At 57.8% G+C, this 21380-nt stretch overlaps 2 protein-coding genes across 2 annotated transcripts in view; one reads left to right on the top strand and one right to left on the bottom strand.

Moving 5' to 3' along the window:
- Positions 1-146, bottom strand: part of LOC139242042 (paxillin-like) — a 15203-nt gene extending 15057 nt beyond the window's left edge. Inside the window, exon 1 of the mRNA XM_070870176.1 lies at positions 120-146. Coding sequence (XP_070726277.1) covers positions 120-146 — 27 coding nt within the window. The remainder of the gene's footprint in view (positions 1-119) is intronic.
- A 12-nt stretch (positions 147-158) lies between these two features.
- Positions 159-19816, top strand: LOC139242041 (paxillin-like). The gene is made up of 6 exons (XM_070870175.1): positions 159-194; positions 3452-3646; positions 6500-6673; positions 11233-11314; positions 17022-17170; positions 19040-19816. Exons 1-6 carry the CDS (start codon positions 159-161, stop codon positions 19304-19306), a joined length of 903 nt encoding a protein of 300 aa, XP_070726276.1. The 3' UTR covers positions 19307-19816.
- Positions 19817-21380: the final 1564 nt, after the last annotated feature.

The following is a 21380-nucleotide window of genomic DNA, read 5'->3' as shown; positions in this document are numbered from 1 at the left end:
ATCGGACCATCCTGTGCCTGGGGATTCACTCGGGAGGGAGTGGGGCTGGGGGCTTCACTGACTGGGATACAAAGACTGACAGCCTCACCTTTGCCCTACGACCCGCTGTGCCCTCTGACCCCAGGCCGCGACTGGACAGAACTCATTCCCTATCCATTATGGAGAGATGTGACGGGACTGGGCGACGTTTCACTGTGACCCCCGGTCCCAGAGGGGGAAAGGACAGTGTATCTAACACACTGTGACACCCGGTCCCAGAGAGGGAAAGGACAGTGTATCTAACACACTGTGACCCCCGGTCCCAGAGGGGGAAAGGACAGTGTATCTAACGCACTGTGACACCCGGTCCCAGAGGGGGAAAGGACAGTGTATCTAACGCACTGTGACACCCGGTCCCAGAGGGGGAAAGGACAGTGTATCTAACGCACTGTGACACCTGGTCCCAGAGGGGGAAAGGACAGTGTATCTAACGCACTGTGACACCCGGTCCCAGAGGGGGAAAGGACAGTGTATCTAACGCACTGTGACACCCGGTCCCAGAGGGGGAAAGGACAGTGTATCTAACGCACTGTGACACCCGGTCCCAGAGGGGGAAAGGTCAGTGTATCTAACGCACTGTGACCCCCGGTCCCAGAGGGGGAAAGGACAGTGTATCTAACGCACTGCGACACCTGATCCCAGAGGGGGAAAAGACAGTGTATCTAACGCACTGTGACACCCGGTCCCAGAGGGGGAAAGGACAGTGTATCTAACGCACTGTGACACCCGGTCCCAGAGGGGGAAAGGACAGTGTATCTAACGCACTGTGACACCCGGTCCCAGAGGGGGAAAGGCCAGTGTATCTAACGCACTGTCACACCTGGTCCCAGAGGGGGAAAGGACAGTGTATCTAACGCACTGTGACACCCGGTCCCAGAGGGGGAAAGGACAGTGTATCTAACGCACTGTGGCACCTGGTCCCAGAGTGGGAAAGGACAGTGTATCTAACGCACTGCGACACCTGGTCCCAGAGGGGGAAAGGACAGTGTATCTAACGCAGTGTGACACCCGGTCCCAGAGGCGGAAAGGACAGTGTATCTAACGCACTGTGACACCCGGTCCCACGGGGAAAGGACAGTGTATCTAACGCAGTGTGACACCCGGTCCCAGAGGCGGAAAGGACAGTGTATCTAACACACTGTGATACCTGGTCCCAGAGGGGGAAAGGACAGTGTATCTAACGCAGTGTGACCCCCGGTCCCAGAGGGGGAAAGGACAGTGTATCTAACGCAGTGTGACACCCGGTCCCAGAGGGGGAAAGGACAGTGTATCTAACGCACTGTGACACCCGGTCCCAGAGGGGGAAAGGACAGTGTATCTAACGCACTGTGACCCCCGGTCCCAGAGTGGGAAAAGACAGTGTATCTAACGCACTGTGACACCCGGTCCCAGAGGGGGAAAGCTTTGAACACTGCCCAGTCCTGTCTCTCTGGCCTTGAGCTGATGACTGCACCGTTCTCTCACTCTAAGCTGGGAGACCAGACCCTGAGGGGAGTTGGTTGCTGTTGGTCTGAGAATGGAGAGACCAGGGGACATACCGCTCCCTCCAGCCCCCGCGAGCCTCACTGGCCAGTGGACACGACACGACAGAGATGCTCACACATGGTGCCCGGCCTGACCCCCTCCTGACACACTGCGGCTCCAGACATTGTCAATGTGAGGGATGTGTACAAGTACTTGGTGATGTTGTTTCATCGTTGTCTCTTTCTCTTCACCTTCCCGCTCGCAATCCCCCTCTCCCTCCCTTGCTCTCGCAATCCCCCTCTCCCTTCCTCTCGCAATCCCCCTCTCCCTCCCTTCCTCCCTCCCTTCCTCTCTCAATCCCGCTCTCCCTCCCTTCCTCTCGCAATCCCCCTCTCCCTCCCTTCCTCTCGCAATCCCCCTCTCCCTCCCTTCCTCTCGCAATCCCCCTCTCCCTTCCCACTCGCAATCCCCCTCTCCCTCCCTTCCTCCCTTCCTTCCTCTCGCAATCCCCCTCTCCCTTCCTTCCTCTCTCAATCCCCCTCTCCCTCCCTTCCTCTCGCAATCCCCCTCTCCCTTCCCACTCGCAATCCCCCTCTCCCTCCCTTCCTCCCTTCCTTCCTCTCGCAATCCCCCTCTCCCTCCCTTCCTCTCGCAATCCCCCTCTCCCTCCCTTCCTCTCGCAATCCCCCTCTCCCTTCCCACTCGCAATCCCCCTCTCCCTCCCTTCCTCCCTTCCTTCCTCTCGCAATCCCCCTCTCCCTCCCTTCCTCTCGCAATCCCCCTCTCCCTCCCTTCCTCTCGCAATCCCCCTCTCCCTCCCTTCCCACTCGCAATCCCCCTCTCCCTCCCTTCCTCTCGCAATCCCCCTCTCCCTCCCTTCCTCTCGCAATCCCCCTCTCCCTCCCTTCCTCTCGCAATCCCCCTCTCCCTCCCTTCCTCTCTCAATCCCCCTCTCCCTCCCTTCCTCTCTCAATCCCCCTCTCCCTCCCTTCCTCTCGCAATCCCCCTCTCCCTCCCTTCCTCTCTCAATCCCCCTCTCCCTCCCTTCCTCTCTCAATCCCCCTCTCCCTCCCTTCCTCTCTCAATCCCCCTCTCCCTCCCTTCCTCTCTCAATCCCCCTCTCCCTCCCTTCCTCTCGCAATCCCCCTCTCCCTCCCTCTCTCTCTATCCCTCCCTCTCTCCCTTCCTCTCTCCTTCCTCCCTCTCTAACCCTCCCTCTCTAACCCTCCCCCCCCTCTCTCTCTCCCCCTCTCTCTCTCCCCCTCTCTAACCCTCTCTCTCTCCCCTCTCTCTCTCCCCCTCTCTAACCCTCTCTCTCTCCCCCTCTCTCCCCCTCGCTCTCTCCCCCTCGCTCTCTCCCCCTCTCTAACCCTCCCTCTCTCTCTCCCCCTCCTTCTTGCTCCCCGTTTGTCTCTCCCCCGTTTCTCTCTCTCCCCTCCCTCTGTCCATGTCCCCTCCGATCGCCCTCTCTCCCCTCCCTCTCTCCCCTCACTAACCCTCCCTCTCTCCCCTTCCCTCTCTCCCCCTCCCTCTCCGTTTCTCTCTCTTCCTCCCTCTGTCCATGCCCCCTCCGTCTCTCCCCCTCCCCCCTCTCTCCCCTCCCTTTCTCCCTCCCTCTCTCTCCCCCTCTCTCCCCCTCTCTCTCCCCTCACTAACCCTCCCTCTCCCCCTCCCTCTCTCCCCCTCCCTCTCTCCCCTCCTCTCTCCCCCTCCCTCTCCGTTTCTCTCTCTCCCTCCCTCTGTCCATGCCCCCTCCGTCTCTCGCCCTCCCTCCCCCTCCCTCCTCCCCCTCCCCTCTCTCTCCCCCTCTCTCCCCCTCCCTCTCTCCCCCTCCCTCTCTCCCCGTTTCTCTCTCTCCCCTCCCTCTGTCCATGCCCCCTCCGTCTCTCGCCCTCCCTCCCCCTCCCTCTGCCCTCCAATACTCCTGATTGCCCCCCTCCCCCCACAGCCCCCGGCCCAGCCCGCCCCACAGACCAGTGTGACGGTCGTCTCCCCGGTTCCCGCCAGCACGACACAGACGGCCGTTCCGGACGGGAACCTGGACAACATGTTGGGAATGTTACAGTCCAACCTCAGCCGCCAGGGAATCTCCACCATCACCAAGGGCTCGTGCATGGCCTGTCGTAAGCCCATCGTGGGCCAGGTGAGGGGGGGGCGCGGGGGAGGGGGAGGGGAGGGGGTAGGGGGTCGGGGGAGGGTGAGACAATGGGGGGATGGGGGGGGAGAGGGTAGGGGGGTGGGGGGGTGTGTGGGTGGTGGGGAGGAGCCTGGGCTTCATATTTGTCTTGCAATAAGAACATCAGAAATAGGAGCAGGAGTCGGCCATTCGGCCCCTCGAGCCTGCTCCGCCATTTAATACGATCATGGCTGATCCGATCATGGACTCAGCTCCACTTCCCCGCCCGCTCCCCATAACCCTTCACTCCCTTATCGCTCAAAAATCTGTCTATCTCCGCCTTAAATATATTCAATGTCCCAGCCTCCACAGCTCTCTGGGCCAGAGAATTCCACAGATTTACAACCCTCCGAGAGAAGAAATTCCTCCTCATCTCAGTTTTAAATGGGCGGCCCCTTATTCTAAGACCATGCCCCCTAGTTCTAGTCTCCCCCATCAGTGGGAACATCCTCTCTGCATCCACCTTGTCGAGCCCCCCTCATAATCTGATACGTTTCGATAAGATCACCTCTCATTCTTCTGAACTCCAATGAGTAGAGGCCCAACCTCCTCAACCTTTCCTCATAAGTCAACCCCCTCATCCCCCGGGATCAACCGAGTGAACCTTCTCTGAACTGCCTCCAAAGCAAGTATATCCTTTCGTAAATACGGAGAGCAAAACTGCACGCAGTACTCCAGGTGTGGCCTCACCAATACCCTGTATAACTGGAGCAAGACTTCCCTGCTTTTATACTCCATCCCCTTTGCAATAAAGGCCAAGATACCATTGGCCCTTCCTGATCACTTGCTGTACCTGCATACTAACCTTTTGTGTTTCATGCACAAGTAACCCCCAGGTCCCGCTGTACTGCAGCACTTTGCAATCTTTCTCCATTTAAATAATAACCTGCTCTTTGATTTTTTTTCTGCCAAAGTGCATGACCTCACACTTTCCAACATTATACTCCATCTGACAAATTTTTGCCCACTCACTGAGCCTGTCTATGTCCTTTTGCAGATTTTGTGTGTCCTCCTCACACATTGCTTTTCCTCCCATCTTTGTATAGTCAGTAAACTTGGCTACGTTACACTCAGTCCCTTCCTCCAAGTCGTTAATATAGATTGTAAATAGTTGGGGTCCCAGCACTGATCCCTGCGGCACCCCACTAGTTACTGGTTACCAACCCGAGAATGAACCATTTATCCCGACTCTCTGTTTTCTGTTCCTTAGCCAATCCTCTATCCATGCTAATATATTACCCCCAACCCCGTGAACTTTTATCTTGTGCAGTAACCTTTTATATGGCATCTTGTCAAATGCCTTCTGGAAATCCAAATACACCACATCCACTGGTTCCCCTTTATCCATCCTGTTCATTACACCCTCAAAGAATTCTAGCAAATTTGTCAAACATGACTTCCCCTTCATCAATCCATGCTGACTCTGCCTGACCGAATTTTGCTTTTCCAAATGTCCTGCTATTGCTTCTTTAATAATGGACTCCAACATTTTCCCAACCACAGATGTTCGGCTAACCTGTCTATAGTTTCCTGCTTTTTGTCTGCCTCCTTTTTTAAATAGGGGCGTTACATTTGCAGGTTTCCAATCTGCTGGAACCTCCCCAGAATACAGGGAATTTTGGTAAATTACAACCAATGCATCCACTATCCCTGCCGCTACTTCTCTTAAAACCCTCGGATGCAAGCCATCTGGTCCAGGGGATTTATCTGCCTTTAGTCCCATTATCTTACTGAGTACCACCTCCTTAGTGATTGTAATTGTGTTAAGTTCCTCCCCCACTATAGCCCCTTGACTATCCACTGTTGGGATATTGTTAGTGTCCTCTACCGTAAAGACTGATACAAAATATTTGTTCAGAGTTTCTGCCATCTCCATGTTCCCCATTACTAATTCCCCCGTCTCGTCCTCTAAGGGACCAACATTTACTTTAGCCACTCTTTTCCTTTTTATATACCTGGAGAAACTCTTGCTATCTGTTTTTATATTTTGTCTATCTCTCCTTAAATACGGAGACCAAAACTGCAGGCAGTACTCCAGGTGTGGCCTCACCAATACCCTGTACAGTTGGAACAGCACAACCAACTAAGTACTTCTTTTGAAGTGTGGTCACTGTTGTAATGTTGGAAACCTGGCAGTCAAGTTGCGCACAGCAAGCTCCCACAAACAGCAATGTGGTAAATGTGCAGAGAATCTGGTTTCTTTACTGATGTTGGTTGAGGGATAAATATTGACCCCAGAACACCCACCTGAAATGGCAGATGGCCCTCAGTTTAATGTCTCATCCGAAAACCAGCCCCTCCGACAGTGCTGCACTCCCTCAGTACTGTCCCTCCGACAGTGCGGTGCTCCCTCAGTACTGCCCCTCCGACAGTGCAGCACTCCCTCAGTCCTGTCCCTCCGACAGTGCGGCACTCCCTCAGTACTGCCCCTCCGACAGTGTGGCGCTCCCTCAGTACTGCCCCTCCGACAGTGCGGCCCTCCCTCAGTACTGCCCCTCCGACAGTGCGGCCCTCCCTCAGTACTGCCCCTCTGACAGTGCGGTGCTCCCTCAGTACTGCCCCTCCGACAGTGCGGTGCTCCCTCAGTACTGCCCCTCCGACAGTGCGGCCCTCCCTCAGTACTGCCCCTCTGACAGTGCGGCGCTCCCTCAGTACTGCCCCTCTGACAGTGCGGCGCTCCCTCAGTACTGGTTACCGTGGAGTGTCGGGCCGGGGACTATCGGAGCTCGAGTCCCTGAAGTGTGTGTGTGTGTGTGTGGGTCCCTCCCACTTTGACTGACCCGTCTCTCCCCCTTTTGGTGCCCCCCTCACCCCTCGCAGGTGGTGACGGCCCTGGGCCAAGCCTGGCACCCTGAGCACTTTGTGTGTGCCCACTGCCACAAGGAGATTGGAGGCAGTAACTTCTTCGAGAAGGAGGGCCTCCCGTACTGCGAGAAGGACTACTGGCTGCTGTTCTCGCCTCGCTGCGGGCATTGCGACGAACCCATCATGGACGTGAGTATAGGGGACGTAGGGAGAGAGGTTCATTCCCCCCCCCCCTGTGTACCCCCAGTGAGAGACAATCACCCCCTCCCCCCCGTGTACCCCCAGTGAGAGACAATCACCCCCTCCCCCCCCGTGTACCCCCAGTGAGAGACAATCACCCCCCTCCCCCCCCGTGTACCCCCAGTGAGAGACAATCACCCCCTCCCCCCCGTGTACCCCCAGTGAGAGACAATCACCCCCTCCCCCCCCGTGCACCCCCAGTGAGAGACAATCACCCCCTCCCCCCCGTACACCCCCAGTGAGAGACAATCACCCCCCTCCCCCCCCGTACACCCCCAGTGAGAGACAATCACCCCCTCCCCCCCGTGTACCCCCAGTGAGAGACAATCACCCCCCTCCCCCCCGTACACCCCCAGTGAGAGACAATCACCCCCTCCCCCCCCGTACACCCCCCAGTGAGAGACAATCATCCCCTCCCCCCCGTACACCCCCAGTGAGAGACAATCACCCCCTCCCCCCCCGTGTACCCCCAGTGAGAGACAATCACCCCCTCCCCCCCCGTGTACCCCCAGTGAGAGACAATCACCCCCTCCCCCCCGTGTACCCCCAGTGAGAGACAATCACCCCCTCCCCCCCCGTGTACCCCCAGTGAGAGACAATCACCCCCCTCCCCCGCCGTGTACCCCCAGTGAGAGACAATCACCCCCCTCCCCCCCCGTGTACCCCCAGTGAGAGACAATCACCCCCTCCCCCCCGTGTACCCCCAGTGAGAGACAATCACCCCCTCCCCCCCGTGTACCCCCAGTGAGAGACAATCACCCCCCTCCCCCCCGTGTACCCCCAGTGAGAGACAATCACCCCCCTCCCCCCCCGTGTACCCCCCCAGTGAGAGACAATCACCCCCCTCCCCCCCCGTGTACCCCCAGTGAGAGACAATCACCCCCTCCCCCCCGTGTACCCCCAGTGAGAGACAATCACCCCCTCCCCCCCCGTGTACCCCCAGTGAGAGACAATCACCCCCCCTCCCCCCCGTACACCCCCAGTGAGAGACAATCACCCCCCTCCCCCCGTGTACCCCCAGTGAGAGACAATCACCCCCCTCCCCCCCGTGTACCCCCAGTGAGAGACAATCACCCCCTCCCCCCCGTACACCCCCAGTGAGAGACAATCACCCCCTCCCCCCCGTGTACCCCCAGTGAGAGACAATCACCCCCCTCCCCCCCGTGTACCCCCAGTGAGAGACAATCACCCCCCTCCCCCCCCCGTACACCCCCAGTGAGAGACAATCACCCCCTCCCCCCCGTGTACCCCCAGTGAGAGACAATCACCCCCCTCCCCCCCGTGTACCCCCAGTGAGAGACAATCACCCCCCTCCCCCCCCCGTACACCCCCAGTGAGAGACAATCACCCCCCTCCCCCCCGTGTACCCCCAGTGAGAGACAATCACCCCCTCCCCCCCCCGTGTACCCCCAGTGAGAGACAATCACCCCCTCCCCCCCCGTACACCCCCAGTGAGAGACAATCACCCCCTCCCCCCCGTGTACCCCCAGTGAGAGACAATCACCCCCCTCCCCCCCGTACACCCCCAGTGAGAGACAATCACCCCCCTCCCCCCCGTGTACCCCCAGTGAGAGACAATCACCCCCCTCCCCCCCGTACACCCCCAGTGAGAGACAATCACCCCCCTCCCCCCCCGTACACCCCCAGTGAGAGACAATCACCCCCTCCCCCCCGCGTGTACCCCCAGTGAGAGACAATCACCCCCTCCCCCCCCGTGTACCCCCAGTGAGAGACAATCACCCCCCTCCCCCCCGTGTACCCCCAGTGAGAGACAATCACCCCCTCCCCCCCGTGTACCCCCAGTGAGAGACAATCACCCCCCTCCCCCCGTGTACCCCCAGTGAGAGACAATCACCACCCACCCCCGTGTACCCCCAGTGAGAGACAATCACCACCCACCGCCGTGTACCCCCAGGGGGGAATAATCACCCCCCCTCTCCCCCCGTGCACCCCCAGTGAGAGGCAATCACCCCCTCGCCCCCCCGTGCACCCCCAGTGAGAGGCAATCACCCCCTCCCCCCCCGTGTACCCCCAGTGAGAGGCAATCATCCCCTCGCCCCCCCGTGCACCCCCAGTGAGAGGCGATCACCCCCTCCCCCCCCGTGTACCCCCAGTGAGAGGCAATCACCCCCTCGCCCCCCCGTGCACCCCCAGGGGGGAATAATCACCCCCCTCTCCCCCCGTGTACCCCCAGTGAGAGACAATCACCCCCCTCCCCCCCGTGTACCCCCAGTGAGAGGCAATCACCCCCTCGCCCCCCCGTGCACCCCCAGGGGGGAATAATCACCCCCCTCTCCCCCCGTGTACCCCCAGTGAGAGACAATCACCCCCCTCCCCCCCGTGTACCCCCAGTGAGAGACAATCACCCCCCGTGTACCCCCAGTGAGAGACAATAACCCCCTCCCCCCCCCCCCGTGTACCCCCAGTGAGAGACAATCACCCCCCTCCCCCCCCCCCATCCGCTCTCTGGCGAAGTTCCCATCCTGGATCCTGGCTGGTGATTCGCCATCGCAGTCGGCTCCCAGTCGAGTGACGTGCTGCTATTCGACTGCGGGGGGAGGCGCCGCGTGGGATCGCCGGTACCGCGAGAGAGAGTCAGTGGAGGGGCGGGGGTAGGGGAGGGCAGTAAGAGCGGAGCAAATGGAGTGAGGGAGGAGGAGAATGGGAGCGAGGGGCAGATGGGGTGGGGGGGAACGAGACAGGGGGAGTGAAGGAGAGGGGGAACGAGACCGGGGGAGTGAAGGAGAGGGGGAACGAGACAGGGGGAGTGAAGGAGTGGGGGAACGAGACCCGGGGAGTGAAGGAGTGGGGAACGAGACAGGGGGAGTGAAGGAGTGGGAGAACGAGACCCGGGGAGTGAAGGAGTGGGGAACGAGACAGGGGGAGTGAAGGAGTGGGGGAACGAGACCCGGGGAGTGAAGGAGAGGGGAACGAGACAGGGGGAGTGAAGGAGTGGGGGAACGAGACCGGGGGAGTGAAGGAGAGGGGGATCGAGACAGGGGAGTGAAGGAGTGGGGGAACGAGACCGGGGGAGTGAAGGAGTGGGGGAACGAGACCGGGGGAGTGAAGGAGAGGGAGAACGAGACCCGGGGAGTGAAGGAGAGGGGAACGAGACAGGGGGAGTGAAGGAGTGGGGGAACGAGACGGGGGAGTGAAGGAGAGGGGGAACGAGACAGGGAGAGTGAAGGAGTGGGGGAATGAGGCCGGGGAGTGGGGGAAAAGGGGAATGAGACAGGGGGAGTGAAGGAGAGGGGGAACGAGACAGGGGGAGTGAAGGAGAGGGGGAACGAGACAGGGGGAGTGAAGGAGAGGGGGATCGAGACAGGGGGAGTGAAGGAGAGGGGGAACGAGACCGGGGAGTGAAGGAGAGGGGGAACGAGACAGGAGGAGTGACGGAGAGGGGGAACGAGACAGGGGGAGTGACGGAGAGGGGGAACGAGACAGGGGAGCGAAGGAGAGGGGGAACGAGACAGGAGGAATGAAGGAGTGGGGGAATGAGACAGAGGGAATGAAGAAGTGGGGGAACGAGACAGGGGAGTGAGGGAACGAGACAGAGGGAGTGAGGGAACGAGACAGGGAGTGAGGGAACGAGACCGGGGGAGTGAAGGAGAGGGGGAATGAGACAGGGGGATTGAAGGAGTGGGGGAACGAGACAGGGGGAGTGAAGGAGAGGGGAAACGAGACAGGGGGATTGAAGGAGTGGGGGAACGAGACAGGGCGAGTGAAGGAGAGGGGGAACGAGACAGGGGGATTGAAGGAGTGGGGGAACGAGACAGGGGGAGTGAAGGAGAGGGGGAACGAGACAGGGGAGTGAGGGAACGAGACAGAGGGAGTGAGGGAACGAGACCGGGGGAGTGAAGGAGAGGGGGAACGAGACGGGGGGAGTGAAGGAGAGGGGGAACGAGACAGGGGGAGTGAAGGAGAGGGGGAACGAGACAGGGAGAGTGAAGGAGAGGGGGAACGAGACAGGGGGATTGAAGGAGTGGGGGAACGAAACAGGGGGAGTGAAGGAGAGGGGGAACGAGACAGGGGAGTGAGGGAGCGAGACAGAGGGAGTGAGGGAACGAGACCGGGGGAGTGAAGGAGTGGGGGAACGAGACGGGGGGAGTGAAGGAGAGGGGGAACGAGACGTGGGGAGTGAAGGAGAGGGGGAACGAGACGGGGGGAGTGAAGGAGAGGGGGAACGAGACAGGGGGAGTGAAGGAGAGGGGGAACGAGACAGGGAGAGTGAAGGAGAGGGGGAACGAGACAGGGGGATTGAAGGAGAGGGGGAACGAGACGTGGGGAGTGAAGGAGAGGGGGAACGAGACTGGGGGAGTGAAGGAGTGGGGGAACGAGACTGGGGGAGTGAAGGAGAGGGGGAACGAGACGGGGGGAGTGAAGGAGTGGGGGAACGAGACGGGGGGAGTGAAGGAGAGGGGGAACGAGATGGGGGGAGTGAAGGAAACGAGGCAGGCGCCCATTCTCTCCTTTGCTTGAAGTTTTCTCTTGCCCCTGTCCTCCTTCAGAAAATGGTGACTGCGTTGGACCAGAACTGGCATCCTGACCACTTCTGCTGCGTCAAGTGTGGCCGTGTGTTCGGAGAGGACGGTGAGTGACCCGAGTGTTGGTCCGCGTTCTCCGCTCGCCCAGACGCTAGGCCAGACGCCTGCCAGACACGGCTGTGCGTCCGGCCCTGTCGACCCAGCCGAGGGAGGATCTCGGCCCTCCCGAGACCCCCCCCCCCGCTGCCCAGACACTGGTGGCCGGAGGTGAATCCTGGTATCAGGGACAGTCGGTGGAGGAATGGTTCAGGAATCGATGCTCCTGAATGGGGTTTATTGGTCAGGCGGGTGTACGGTGGTATCGTGGTCACGTTACTTGTCCAGCAACATATTTGACCCTGAAATGAGCTTCCGACCACGTGTCCACAACGTAACTAAACCTCCGTAACATCCCTGCCGAAGAGTGGAGGCAAGTCTTCCTCGATTCCGAGGGACTGCCGGTGATGACGATGATGATAATGAGTCATGTGTCTCACCTCCTGACTCCCCAAAGCCTTCCCACCATCGACAAGGCACAAGTCAGGAGTGTGAGGGAACACTCCCCACTTGCCTGGATGAGTTGCAGCTCCAACAAACACTCGAGAAGCTCGACACCATCCAGGACAAAGCAGCCGCTCGATCGACACGCTCCCCACCACCTTCAACACTCACTCCCTCCACCACCGGCGCCCCCTGGCTGCAGTGTGTACCATCCACAAGATGCACCGCGGCAACTGGCCAAGGCTTCTCCGGCAGCAAACCCGCGGCCTCTACCGCCCAGAAGGTCAAGGGCAGCAGGTCCATGGGAACACCACCCCCTCCACGTTCCCCTCCCAGTCACACACCATCCCCACTTGGAAATATATCGGCCGTTCCTTCATCGTCGCTGGGTCACAATCCTGGAACTCCCTCCCCAACATCATCATCATACGCCAGTCCCTCGCAATCGAGGAAGACTTGCTTCCACTCTAACAATGACTCCTTCGGTGGCTGAACAGTCCAATACAGGGAACCACAGTCCCCGTCACAGGTGGGACAGACAGACGTTGAGGGAAGGGGAGGGTGGGACTGGTTTGCCGCACGCTCCTTCCGCTGCCTGCGCTTGGTTTCTGCACGCTCTCGGCGACGAGACTCGAGGTGCTCAGCGCCCTCCCGGATGCACTTCCTCCACTGAGGGCGGACTGGTCTTTGGGCCCAGGGACTCCCAGGTGTCGGTGGGGATGTTGCACTTTATATCGGGGAGGCTTTGAGGGTGGTCCCTTGTAACGTTTCCTCTGCCCACCTTTGGCTCGTTTGCCCGTGAAGGAGATCCGAGTAGAGCGCTCGCTTTGGGGAGTCTCGTGTCGGGGGGGCAGGCGGACAATGTGGCCCTGCCCAGCGGAGCTGGTCGAGTGTGGTCAGTGCTTCGATGCTGGGGATGTTGGGCCTGGTCGAGGACGCTAACGTTGGTGCGTCTGTCCTCCCGGGGGATTTGCAGGATCTTGCGGAGACATCGTTGGTGGTATTTCTCCAGCGACTTGAGGTGTCTACTGTACATGGTCCATGTCTCTGAGCCATACAGGAGGGCGGGTATCACCGCAGCCCTGTAGACCATGAGCTCGGTGGTGGATTTGAGGGCCCGGTCTTCAAACACTCTTTTCCTCAGGCGGCCGAAGGCTGCACTGGCGCACTGGAGGCGGTGTTGTATCTCGTCGCCAATGTCTGCTCTTGTTGATAGGAGGCTCCCGAGGTATGGGAAATGGTCCATGTTGTCCAGGGCCGTGCCGTGGATCTTGATGACTGGGGGGCAGTGCTGTGTGGTGAGGACAGGCTGGTGGAGAACCTTTGTCTTACGGATGTTTAGCGTAAGGCCCGTGCTTTCGTACGCCTCAGTAAATACGTCGACAATGTCCTGGAGTTCAGCCTCTGTGTGTGCGCAGACGCAGGAGCATCATGGTCAAGGCCAACTACGGCCCAAACTCCCAAGGCCCCACCCCACTGCTCCCTGACGGCACTGTGGGAGCACCTTCACCACACGGACTGCAGCGGTTCAAGAAGGCGGCTCACCACCACCTTCTCAAGGGGCAATTGGGGATGGGCAATAAATGCTGGGCCTTGCCAGCGACGCCCGCAACCCGGGAATGAATAATGGTTCATTCAATGTCCCTTTGGGGAAGGAGATCTGCCGTTTCTCACCGGGCTGGGCCTACGTGTGACTCCAATCCCACACCTCACGTGGTTGTCTCTCATCTGCCCTTCAGAAGTGGCCCAGCTGGGTTGTATCAATACCGCTTGAGCTGGGAGGGAGTGCAGGGTAGGTTTATCAGACCCATACCCAGGCTCCAAGGGTTGAACTACGCGGAGAGATTACACAAACTGGAATTTAGACGGTTACGGGGCTGATCTGATCGAAGTTGTCAAGGTATTAAAGGGGAACTGATGGGGTAGATAGAGAGAAACTATTTCTGCTGGTTGAGGAGTCTCACTCGAGGGGACATAGTCTGAAAGTTGGAGCCAAGCCTGTTCAGGAGTGATGTTCGGAAACACGTCTACACACAAAGGGCGGGAGAGGTTTGGAATTCTCGTCCTCAAACATCAGTTGATGCTCGAGCAATTAATTCTAAATCGCAGATCGACAGGTTTCTGTCAACCAAAGGTCCATGGGGGAAATGGGGAAAAGGCGCGTACATGGAGTTAGGTCACAGATCAGCCGTTAGAACATAAGAAATAGGAGCAGGAGTCGGCCATTCGGCCCCTCGAGCCTGCTCCGCCATTCAATAAGATCACGGCTGATCCGATCATGGACTCAGCTCCACTTCCCCGCCCGCTCCCCATAACCCCTCACTCCCTCATCGCTCAAAAATCTGTCTATCTCCGCCTTAAATATATTCATTGACCCAGCCTCCACAGCTCTCTGGGGCAGAGAATTCCACAGATTTACAACCCTCTGAGAGAAGAAGTTCCTCCTCATCTCAGTTTTAAATGGGCGGCCCCTTATTCTAAGACCATGTCCCCTAGTTCTAGTCTCCCCCCATCAGTGGAAACATCCTCTCTGCATCCACCTTGTCGAGCCCCCCTCATAATCTGATACGTTTCGATAAGGTCACCTCTCATTCTTCTGAATTCCAATGAGTAGAGGCCCAACCTCCTCAACCTTCCCTCATAAGTCAACCCCCCTCATCCCCCGGAATCAACCGAGTGAACCTTGCCTCCAAAGCAAGTATCTCCCTCCTTAAATACGGAGACCAAAACTGCACGCGGTACTCCAGGTGTGAAAAACACCCGTCGAACGTTTCAGCTTCATATTTTAAAGAGTTCCGGCGGGGGAAAAAAAACCCCATCACGGACCGAGTTTTGCCTCAACGTGGGGTAACACGGGAAAAAAAAAACGCCCGCGAAAAACTGCCGGGAACCCCGCGGTAGTTGAGCACCTTGCAAAGAAAGGCGAGTTCAAGGTTTGTTGAATCGTTGTTTTAAAATCCGACCATGACGATTGAACTCAGAAAAAGGTCTCGAGACTGTTTTCTCCCTTTTTATTTTTTTTCTGTTTCACTGAAAGATTATTTTTGGAGTTATCCCGCCCTCCCTAGGCCCAGCCGCAAGCCTCGGCCTAAATTTTGAGTCCTGCACCCTCGAGCCTGCGCCGCCATTCAATACGACCACGGCTTGATCCAATCACGGACTCAGCTCAAACTTCCCCGCCCGCTCCCGAAAACCCTTCACTCCCTCATCGCTCAAAAATCTTGTCTCTCTCCGCCTTAAATATAGTCAATGACCCAGCCTCCGTAGCTCTCTGGTCAAGAACTGCCCATTTTGCCAAGTCTTGCGTTGAATCACCGAGAATCGATATGCAAGGCCCGTTTTTCCACCAGGGGGTATTTTTATCCTGGGTTATGGAATTTTTCAGCAGTATTATTTGAAGAATCTTAGCGGTCTTTTAGGGAGCAATCCGGCAGGAATTTTAGGGAAAGTCTGGCCTTCTAGTCTCAGAATAAGGGGACCGCCCATTTAGAACTGAGATGAGGAGGAATTTCTTCTCTCGGAGGGTTGTGAATCTGTGGAATTCTCTGCCCCCAGAGAGCTGTGGGGGCTGGGTCATTGAATATATTTCAGGCGGAGAGAGACAGATTTTTGAGCGATGAGGGAGTGAGGGGTTACGGGGAGCGGGCGGGGAAGTGGAGCTGGGTCCGTGATCGGATCAGCCCGTGGTGGTATTAAATGGCGGAGCAGGCTCGAGGGGCCGAATGGCCCGCTCCTGCTCCTATTCCTTATGAGCAGGGAAGTCTTGCTGCAGTCATACAGGGTATTGGTGAGGCCACACCTGGAATACTGCGTGCAGTTTTGGTCTCCGTATTTACGAAAGGATATACTTTGCTTTGGAGGCAGTTCAGAGAAGGTTCACTCGGTTGATCCCGGGGATGAGGGGGTTGACTTATGAGGAAAGGTTGAGGAGGTTGGGCCTATACACATTGGAATTCAGAAGAATGAGAGGTGATCTTATCGAAACGTCTAAGATTATGAGGGGGCTTGACAAGGTGGATGCAGAGAGGATGTTTCCACTGATGGGGGAGACTAGAACTAGGGGGCATGGTCTTAGAATAAGGGGCCGCCCATTTAAAACTGAGATGAGGAGGAATTTCTTCTCTCGGAGGGTTGTAACTCTGTGGAATTCTCTGCCTCAGAGAGCTGTGGAGGCCGGGACATTGAATATATTTAAGACAGAAATAGACAGTTTCTTAAACGATAAATGAAGGGTTACGGGGAGCGGGCGGGGAAGTGGAGCCGAGTCCATGATCGGATCAGCCATGGTCGTATTAAATGGCGGAGCAGGCTCGAGGGGCCTGGAATGTATTTGCTTCCTGGGTTCTTTGCGTTAGAATTCAGAGCGACACGTTGCTATTAAGAACGAGTTGATTTATTAGCAAAGGTTGAACAATCACCTGAAACATTACTGTTCAGCTACCTGCCCCATCGTGGATTCCCCCCAAACCCAACTGGCTGGGGTTTTATTGAGTCTTGTGACCATCACGTGACTGGCTAAGCCCCTCCCACTCAACAGCTCTACAACTATATTAGTTGCATCAGTGATCAAGTGCCCCCCACCCCCCCCCCCCTGACTAAAGGGGAAGGGGGCACACTCCAAAAACGTTTCAACTGCCCCCTTGTTTTTGGGGGGGGGGGGTTTTTTGAGGGCACTAGAAACACAAATTATACAAGTGCCCCCTGGCGAAAAAGGCTGGGGGGCACTAAAACTGACAACTTAAACCAATTAAACATTAAATCAAGTTGGTTGCCGGGGGTGATGATGCACTCCAGTCCCTCCGGCGCCCACCTCTCGCGGAAGGCCGCGAGCGTACCGGTGGACACCGCGTGCTCCATCTCCAGGGACACCCCTGGCTCGGATGTAACCGCGGACGAGAGGCAGGCAGTCGGGGCTGAACGAGACCCTCGACCGCCCGCTGCCCGGACCGGCTGATGGCCCCACCTTGGCCGTGCCCAGGAGCGGCCTACGAGGAGGCCTTTGGACCTACCCGCTCCCCCTCCGCACAGGGGCCCCCAAAGATCAGGAGCGTGGGACTGAAGTGCAGCCAGAATTTGGGGAGGAGCCCCTTCAGATATTGGAACAGGGGCTACAACCTCGAACGTTCGATAAAAACGTGGGAACACGGACTCCTCCGGACCGCACAAATTGAGCAGCTCGACAAACCTGTGAGCATACTTACTGGTTCACAATTTACAGGGCCGAACGGCCTACCCCTGCTCCTAATCCTTATGTTCCTCTGTCCCGACGGCAGGTTTCCACGAGCGCAATGGGAAGCCGTACTGCCGGCAGGATTTCTACGAGATGTTCGCCTCGCGTTGCCATGGCTGCAGCCAGACCATACTGGAGAACTACATCTCCGCCCTCAACGCCTTGTGGCACCCAGAGTGTTTTGTGTGTCGGGTGAGTGAGTGAGTGGGCGAGAGACCGAGGTGGGTGGGTGGGTGGGTTAGCGGGCCGGCCTTCCGCTGGGATCTTGCCATGCGAAACAGGCAGCGGCGGCCATTTTCTAAAACGGGCGAAGGAGGCGGCCATTTTGCTCGGTCGATTGGGACCCCGGGATTGGTTGGCTCCTGGGGGGGCGGAGGGCATGGGGTGGGGTGGGGGGAGGAGTTGATCACTCAATGACTCCCGACTGATTTACAGAAAATCCCAGCAGAGGAGGAGGTTGTTCAGCCCTTCGATTCTGTTCCAGGTCTTTGCGAATGCAATCCTACTGTCCCGCTCTCCCCCTATAGTCCTGTATCAATCCCCAAACTAATCCCACTGCCCCGCTCTCTCCCCATAGCCCAGTATCAATCCCCAAACTAATCCCACTGTCCCGCTCTCCCCCTATAGTCCTGTATCAATCCCCAAACTAATCCCACTGTCCCGCTCTCCCCCTATAGTCCTGTATCAATCCCCAAACTAATCCCACTGCCCCGCTCTCTCCCCATAGCCCAGTATCAATCCCCAAACTAATCCCACTGCCCCGCTCTCTGCACATAGCCCTGTATCAATCCCCAAACTAATCCCACTGCCCCGCTCTCTCCCCATAGCCCAGTATCAATCCCCAAACTAATCCCACTGTCCCGCTCTATCCCCATAGTCCTGTATCAATCCCCAAACTAATCCCACTGCCCCGCTCTCTCCCCCTATAGTCCTGTATCAATCCCCAAACTAATCCCACTGCCCCGCTCTCTCCCCATAGCCCTGCATCAATCCCCAAACTAATCCCACTGCCCCGCTCTCTCCCCATAGCCCAGTATCAATCCCCAAACTAATCCCACTGTCCCGCTCTCCCCATAGCCCAGTATCAATCCCCAAACTAATCCCACTGCCCCGCTCTCTCCCCATAGCCCTGTATCAATCCCCAAACTAATCCCACTGCCCCGCTCTCTCCCCCTATAGTCCTGTATCAATCCCCAAACTAATCCCACTCTCTCCCCATAGCCCTGTATCAATCCCCAAACTAATACCACAGCCCCGCTCTCTCCCCATAGCCCTGCATCAATCCCCAAACTAATCCCACTGCCCCGCTCTCTCCCCATAGCCCTGTATCAATCCCCAAACTAATCCCACTGCCCCGCTCTCTCTCCATAATCCTGTATCAATCCCCAAACCAATCCCACTGCCCCGCTCTCTCCCCATAGCCCTGTATCAATCCCCAAACTAATACCACTGCCCCGCTCTCTCCCCATAGCCCTGTATCAATCCCAAACTAATCCCACTGCCCCGCTCTCTCCCCATAGCCCTGTATAAATCCCCAAACTAATCCCACTGCCCCGCTCTCTCCCCACAGCCCTGTATCAATCCCCAAACTAATCCCACTGCCCCGCTCTCTCCCCATAGCCCTGTATCAATCCCCAAACTAATCCCACTGCCCCGTATCAATTCCTAAACTAATCCCACTGCCCCGCTCTCTCGCCATAGCCCAGTATCAATCCCCAAACTAATCCCACTGCCCCGCTCTCTCCCCATAGCCCTGTATCAATTCCTAAACTAATCCCACTGCCCCGCTCTCTCCCCATAGCCCTGTATCAATCCCCAAACTAATCCCACTGTCCCACATTGGCGTGCATCAATCCCATGACCCTGGAACCCCAGGGGGGAGGGGTGGAAGGTCAATGGTCGGCTTCGAACTCGGGGGAGATCAAAGGTCGGCTTCGAGCAAGGTGAGGTCAAAGGTCGGCTTCGAACGTGCGTGGACACTGGGTGAAAGGCGTGACCTTCACTCACTGCCCTCTCTCTCTCTCTCTCTGTCCTCCCCCCCCCCCCATGCCCTTTTTGCAGGACTGCTACACGCCCTTCGTGAACGGGAGTTTCTTTGAGCACGCGGGCCAGCCTTACTGCGAGATCCACTACCACAAGAACCGGGGCTCGCTCTGCTCCGGCTGTGAGAAGCCCATCACTGGTCGCTGCATCACTGCCATGGGGAACAAGTTCCATCCCGAGCACTTTGTCTGTGCCTTCTGTCTCAAGCAGCTGAACAAAGGCACCTTCAAGGAGCAGAACGACAAGCCGTACTGCCACCCCTGCTTCACCAAGCTCTTTGGCTAGCTGTCTGGCTCCCGTCTCGGTCCCCAGCTCTCCTCCCCCCCTGCCCCCCCGAGACCCGTCACCGACAATCGTATTTACAGGGAACAAACCACCAGGGCAACAACAAATTGTATTTATAGCATCAGCTGTGGCTCTGTGGGCAGCACACTCGCCTCCGGGTCACAAGGTTGTGGCTTCGAGTCCCACTCCAGGCACATAAATCTCAGCTAACGCTCCCGGTGTAGTGCTGAGGGAGTGCCGCACTGTCAGAGGGGCAGTGCTGAGGGAGTGCCGCACTGTCGGAGGGGCAGTACTGAGGGAGTGCCGCACTGTCAGAGGGGCAGTACTGAGGGAGTGCTGCACTGTCGGAGGGGCAGTACTGAGGGAGTGCTGCATTGTCGGAGGGGCAGTTCTGAGGGAGTGCCGCATTGTCGGAGGGGCAGTTCTGAGGGAGTGCCGCACTGTCGGAGGGGCAGTACTGAGGGAGTGCTGCACTGTCGGAGGGGCAGTACTGAGGGAGTGCTGCATTGTCGGAGGGGCAGTTCTGAGGGAGTGCCGCACTGTCGGAGGGGCAGTTCTGAGGGAGTGCTGCACTGTCGGAGGGGCAGTACTGAGGGAGCACCGCACTGTCGGAGGGGCAGTACTGAGGGAGTGCTGCACTGTCGGAGAGGCAGTGCTGAGGGAGTGCCGCACTGTCGGAGGGGCAGTGCTGAGGGAGCGCCGCACTGTCGGAGGGGCAGTACTGAGGGAGCGCTGCACTGTCGGAGGGGCAGTACTGAGGGAGTGCCGCACTGTCGGAGGGGCAGTACTGAGGAGGCGCTGCACTGTCGGAGGGGCAGTGCTGAGGGAGTGCCGCACTGTCGGAGGGGCAGTACTGAGGGAGCGCTGCATTGTCGGAGGGGCAGTACTGAGGGAGCGCTGCATTGTCGGAGGGGAAGTACTGAGGGAGCGCTGCATTGTCAGAGGTCTTGTCTGTCGGATGAGACGTTAAACCGAGGCCCCGTCTGCTCTCTCAGGTGGACGTAAAAAATCCCGGGGCACTATTTGGATGAAGAGCAGGGGAGTTATCCCCGGTGTCCTGGCCAATATTTATCCCTCAATCAACATAACACAACAGATTATCTGGTCATTATCACATTGGTGTGTGTGGGAGCTTGCTGTGCGCATGTTGACTGCCGCGTTTCCCACATTACAACAGTGAGCACACTTCAGAAAGTACTTCATTGGCTGTAAAGCACTTTTGAGACGTCCGGTGGATGTGAAAGGCGCTTTATAAATGCAGGTATTTGTTTATATCGAGCTTTTAACCTGGTGAAACAACTCAAGGTACTGAACAGGAGAATTATGAGATTTTAAAAAATGACACCGAGAGGTATAAAAATAAATTACGGCAGATGAGGGTGAAGGAGGGAGGTTTGAAGGAGCGTCTCGAAGGAGGAGAGAGAGGTCGAGAGACGGAGAGGTTTAAGGAGGGAGTTCCAGAGCTTGGGGCCCAGGCAACAGAAGGCACTGCCAGCTAAGTTTTGGATCACCTCTAGTTTACGTCGAGTTGAATGTGGGAGGCCGGCCAGGAGTGTGTTGGAATGGTCAAGTCTAGTGGACGAGGCAACGGGTCAACGCTGGGCTGGTTTCAGCTGCCCCGTGTCCTAACTCACACCCAGTCCCGCTCACCCATCACCCCCTGTGCTCACTGCCCCGTGTCCTAACTCACACCCAGTCCCACTCACCCATCACCCCCTGTGCTCACTGCCCCGTGTCCTAACTCACACCCAGTCCCGCTCACCCATCACCCCCTGTGCTCACTGCCCCGTGTCCGAACTCACACTGAGTCCCGCTCACCCATCACCCTCTGTGCTCACTGACCCGTGTCCTAACTCACACCCAGTCCCACTCACCCATCACCCCCTGTGCTCACTGTCCCGTGTCCTAACTCACACCCAGTCCCACTCACCCATCACCCCCTGTGCTCACTGTCCCGTGTCCTAACTCACACCCAGTCCCACTCACCCATCACCCCCTGTGCTCACTGACCGACATTGGCTCCCGGTTAAGCAACGCCTCGATTTCAAAATTCTCGTTTTCAAATCCCTCCATG

The sequence above is a fragment of the Pristiophorus japonicus genome, unplaced genomic scaffold (genome assembly GCF_044704955.1).
Source record: "Pristiophorus japonicus isolate sPriJap1 unplaced genomic scaffold, sPriJap1.hap1 HAP1_SCAFFOLD_118, whole genome shotgun sequence".
Lineage (NCBI taxonomy): Eukaryota > Metazoa > Chordata > Chondrichthyes > Pristiophoridae > Pristiophorus > Pristiophorus japonicus.
Note: the sequence above shows the minus strand (reverse complement) of the source record. Positions and strands in the feature narration are given on the sequence as shown.

Bases quoted from the DNA above. Each gene is read 5' to 3' on its own strand.
- LOC139242041 (XM_070870175.1), top strand. From the start codon at position 159: ATGGAGAGATGTGACGGGACTGGGCGACGTTTCACT. The intron at 195-3,451 runs GTGACCCCCGGT...CTCCCCCCACAG, and splicing joins GGACTGGGCGACGTTTCACT to CCCCCGGCCCAGCCCGCCCC. The intron at 11,315-17,021 runs GTGAGTGACCCG...TCCCGACGGCAG, and splicing joins CCGTGTGTTCGGAGAGGACG to GTTTCCACGAGCGCAATGGG.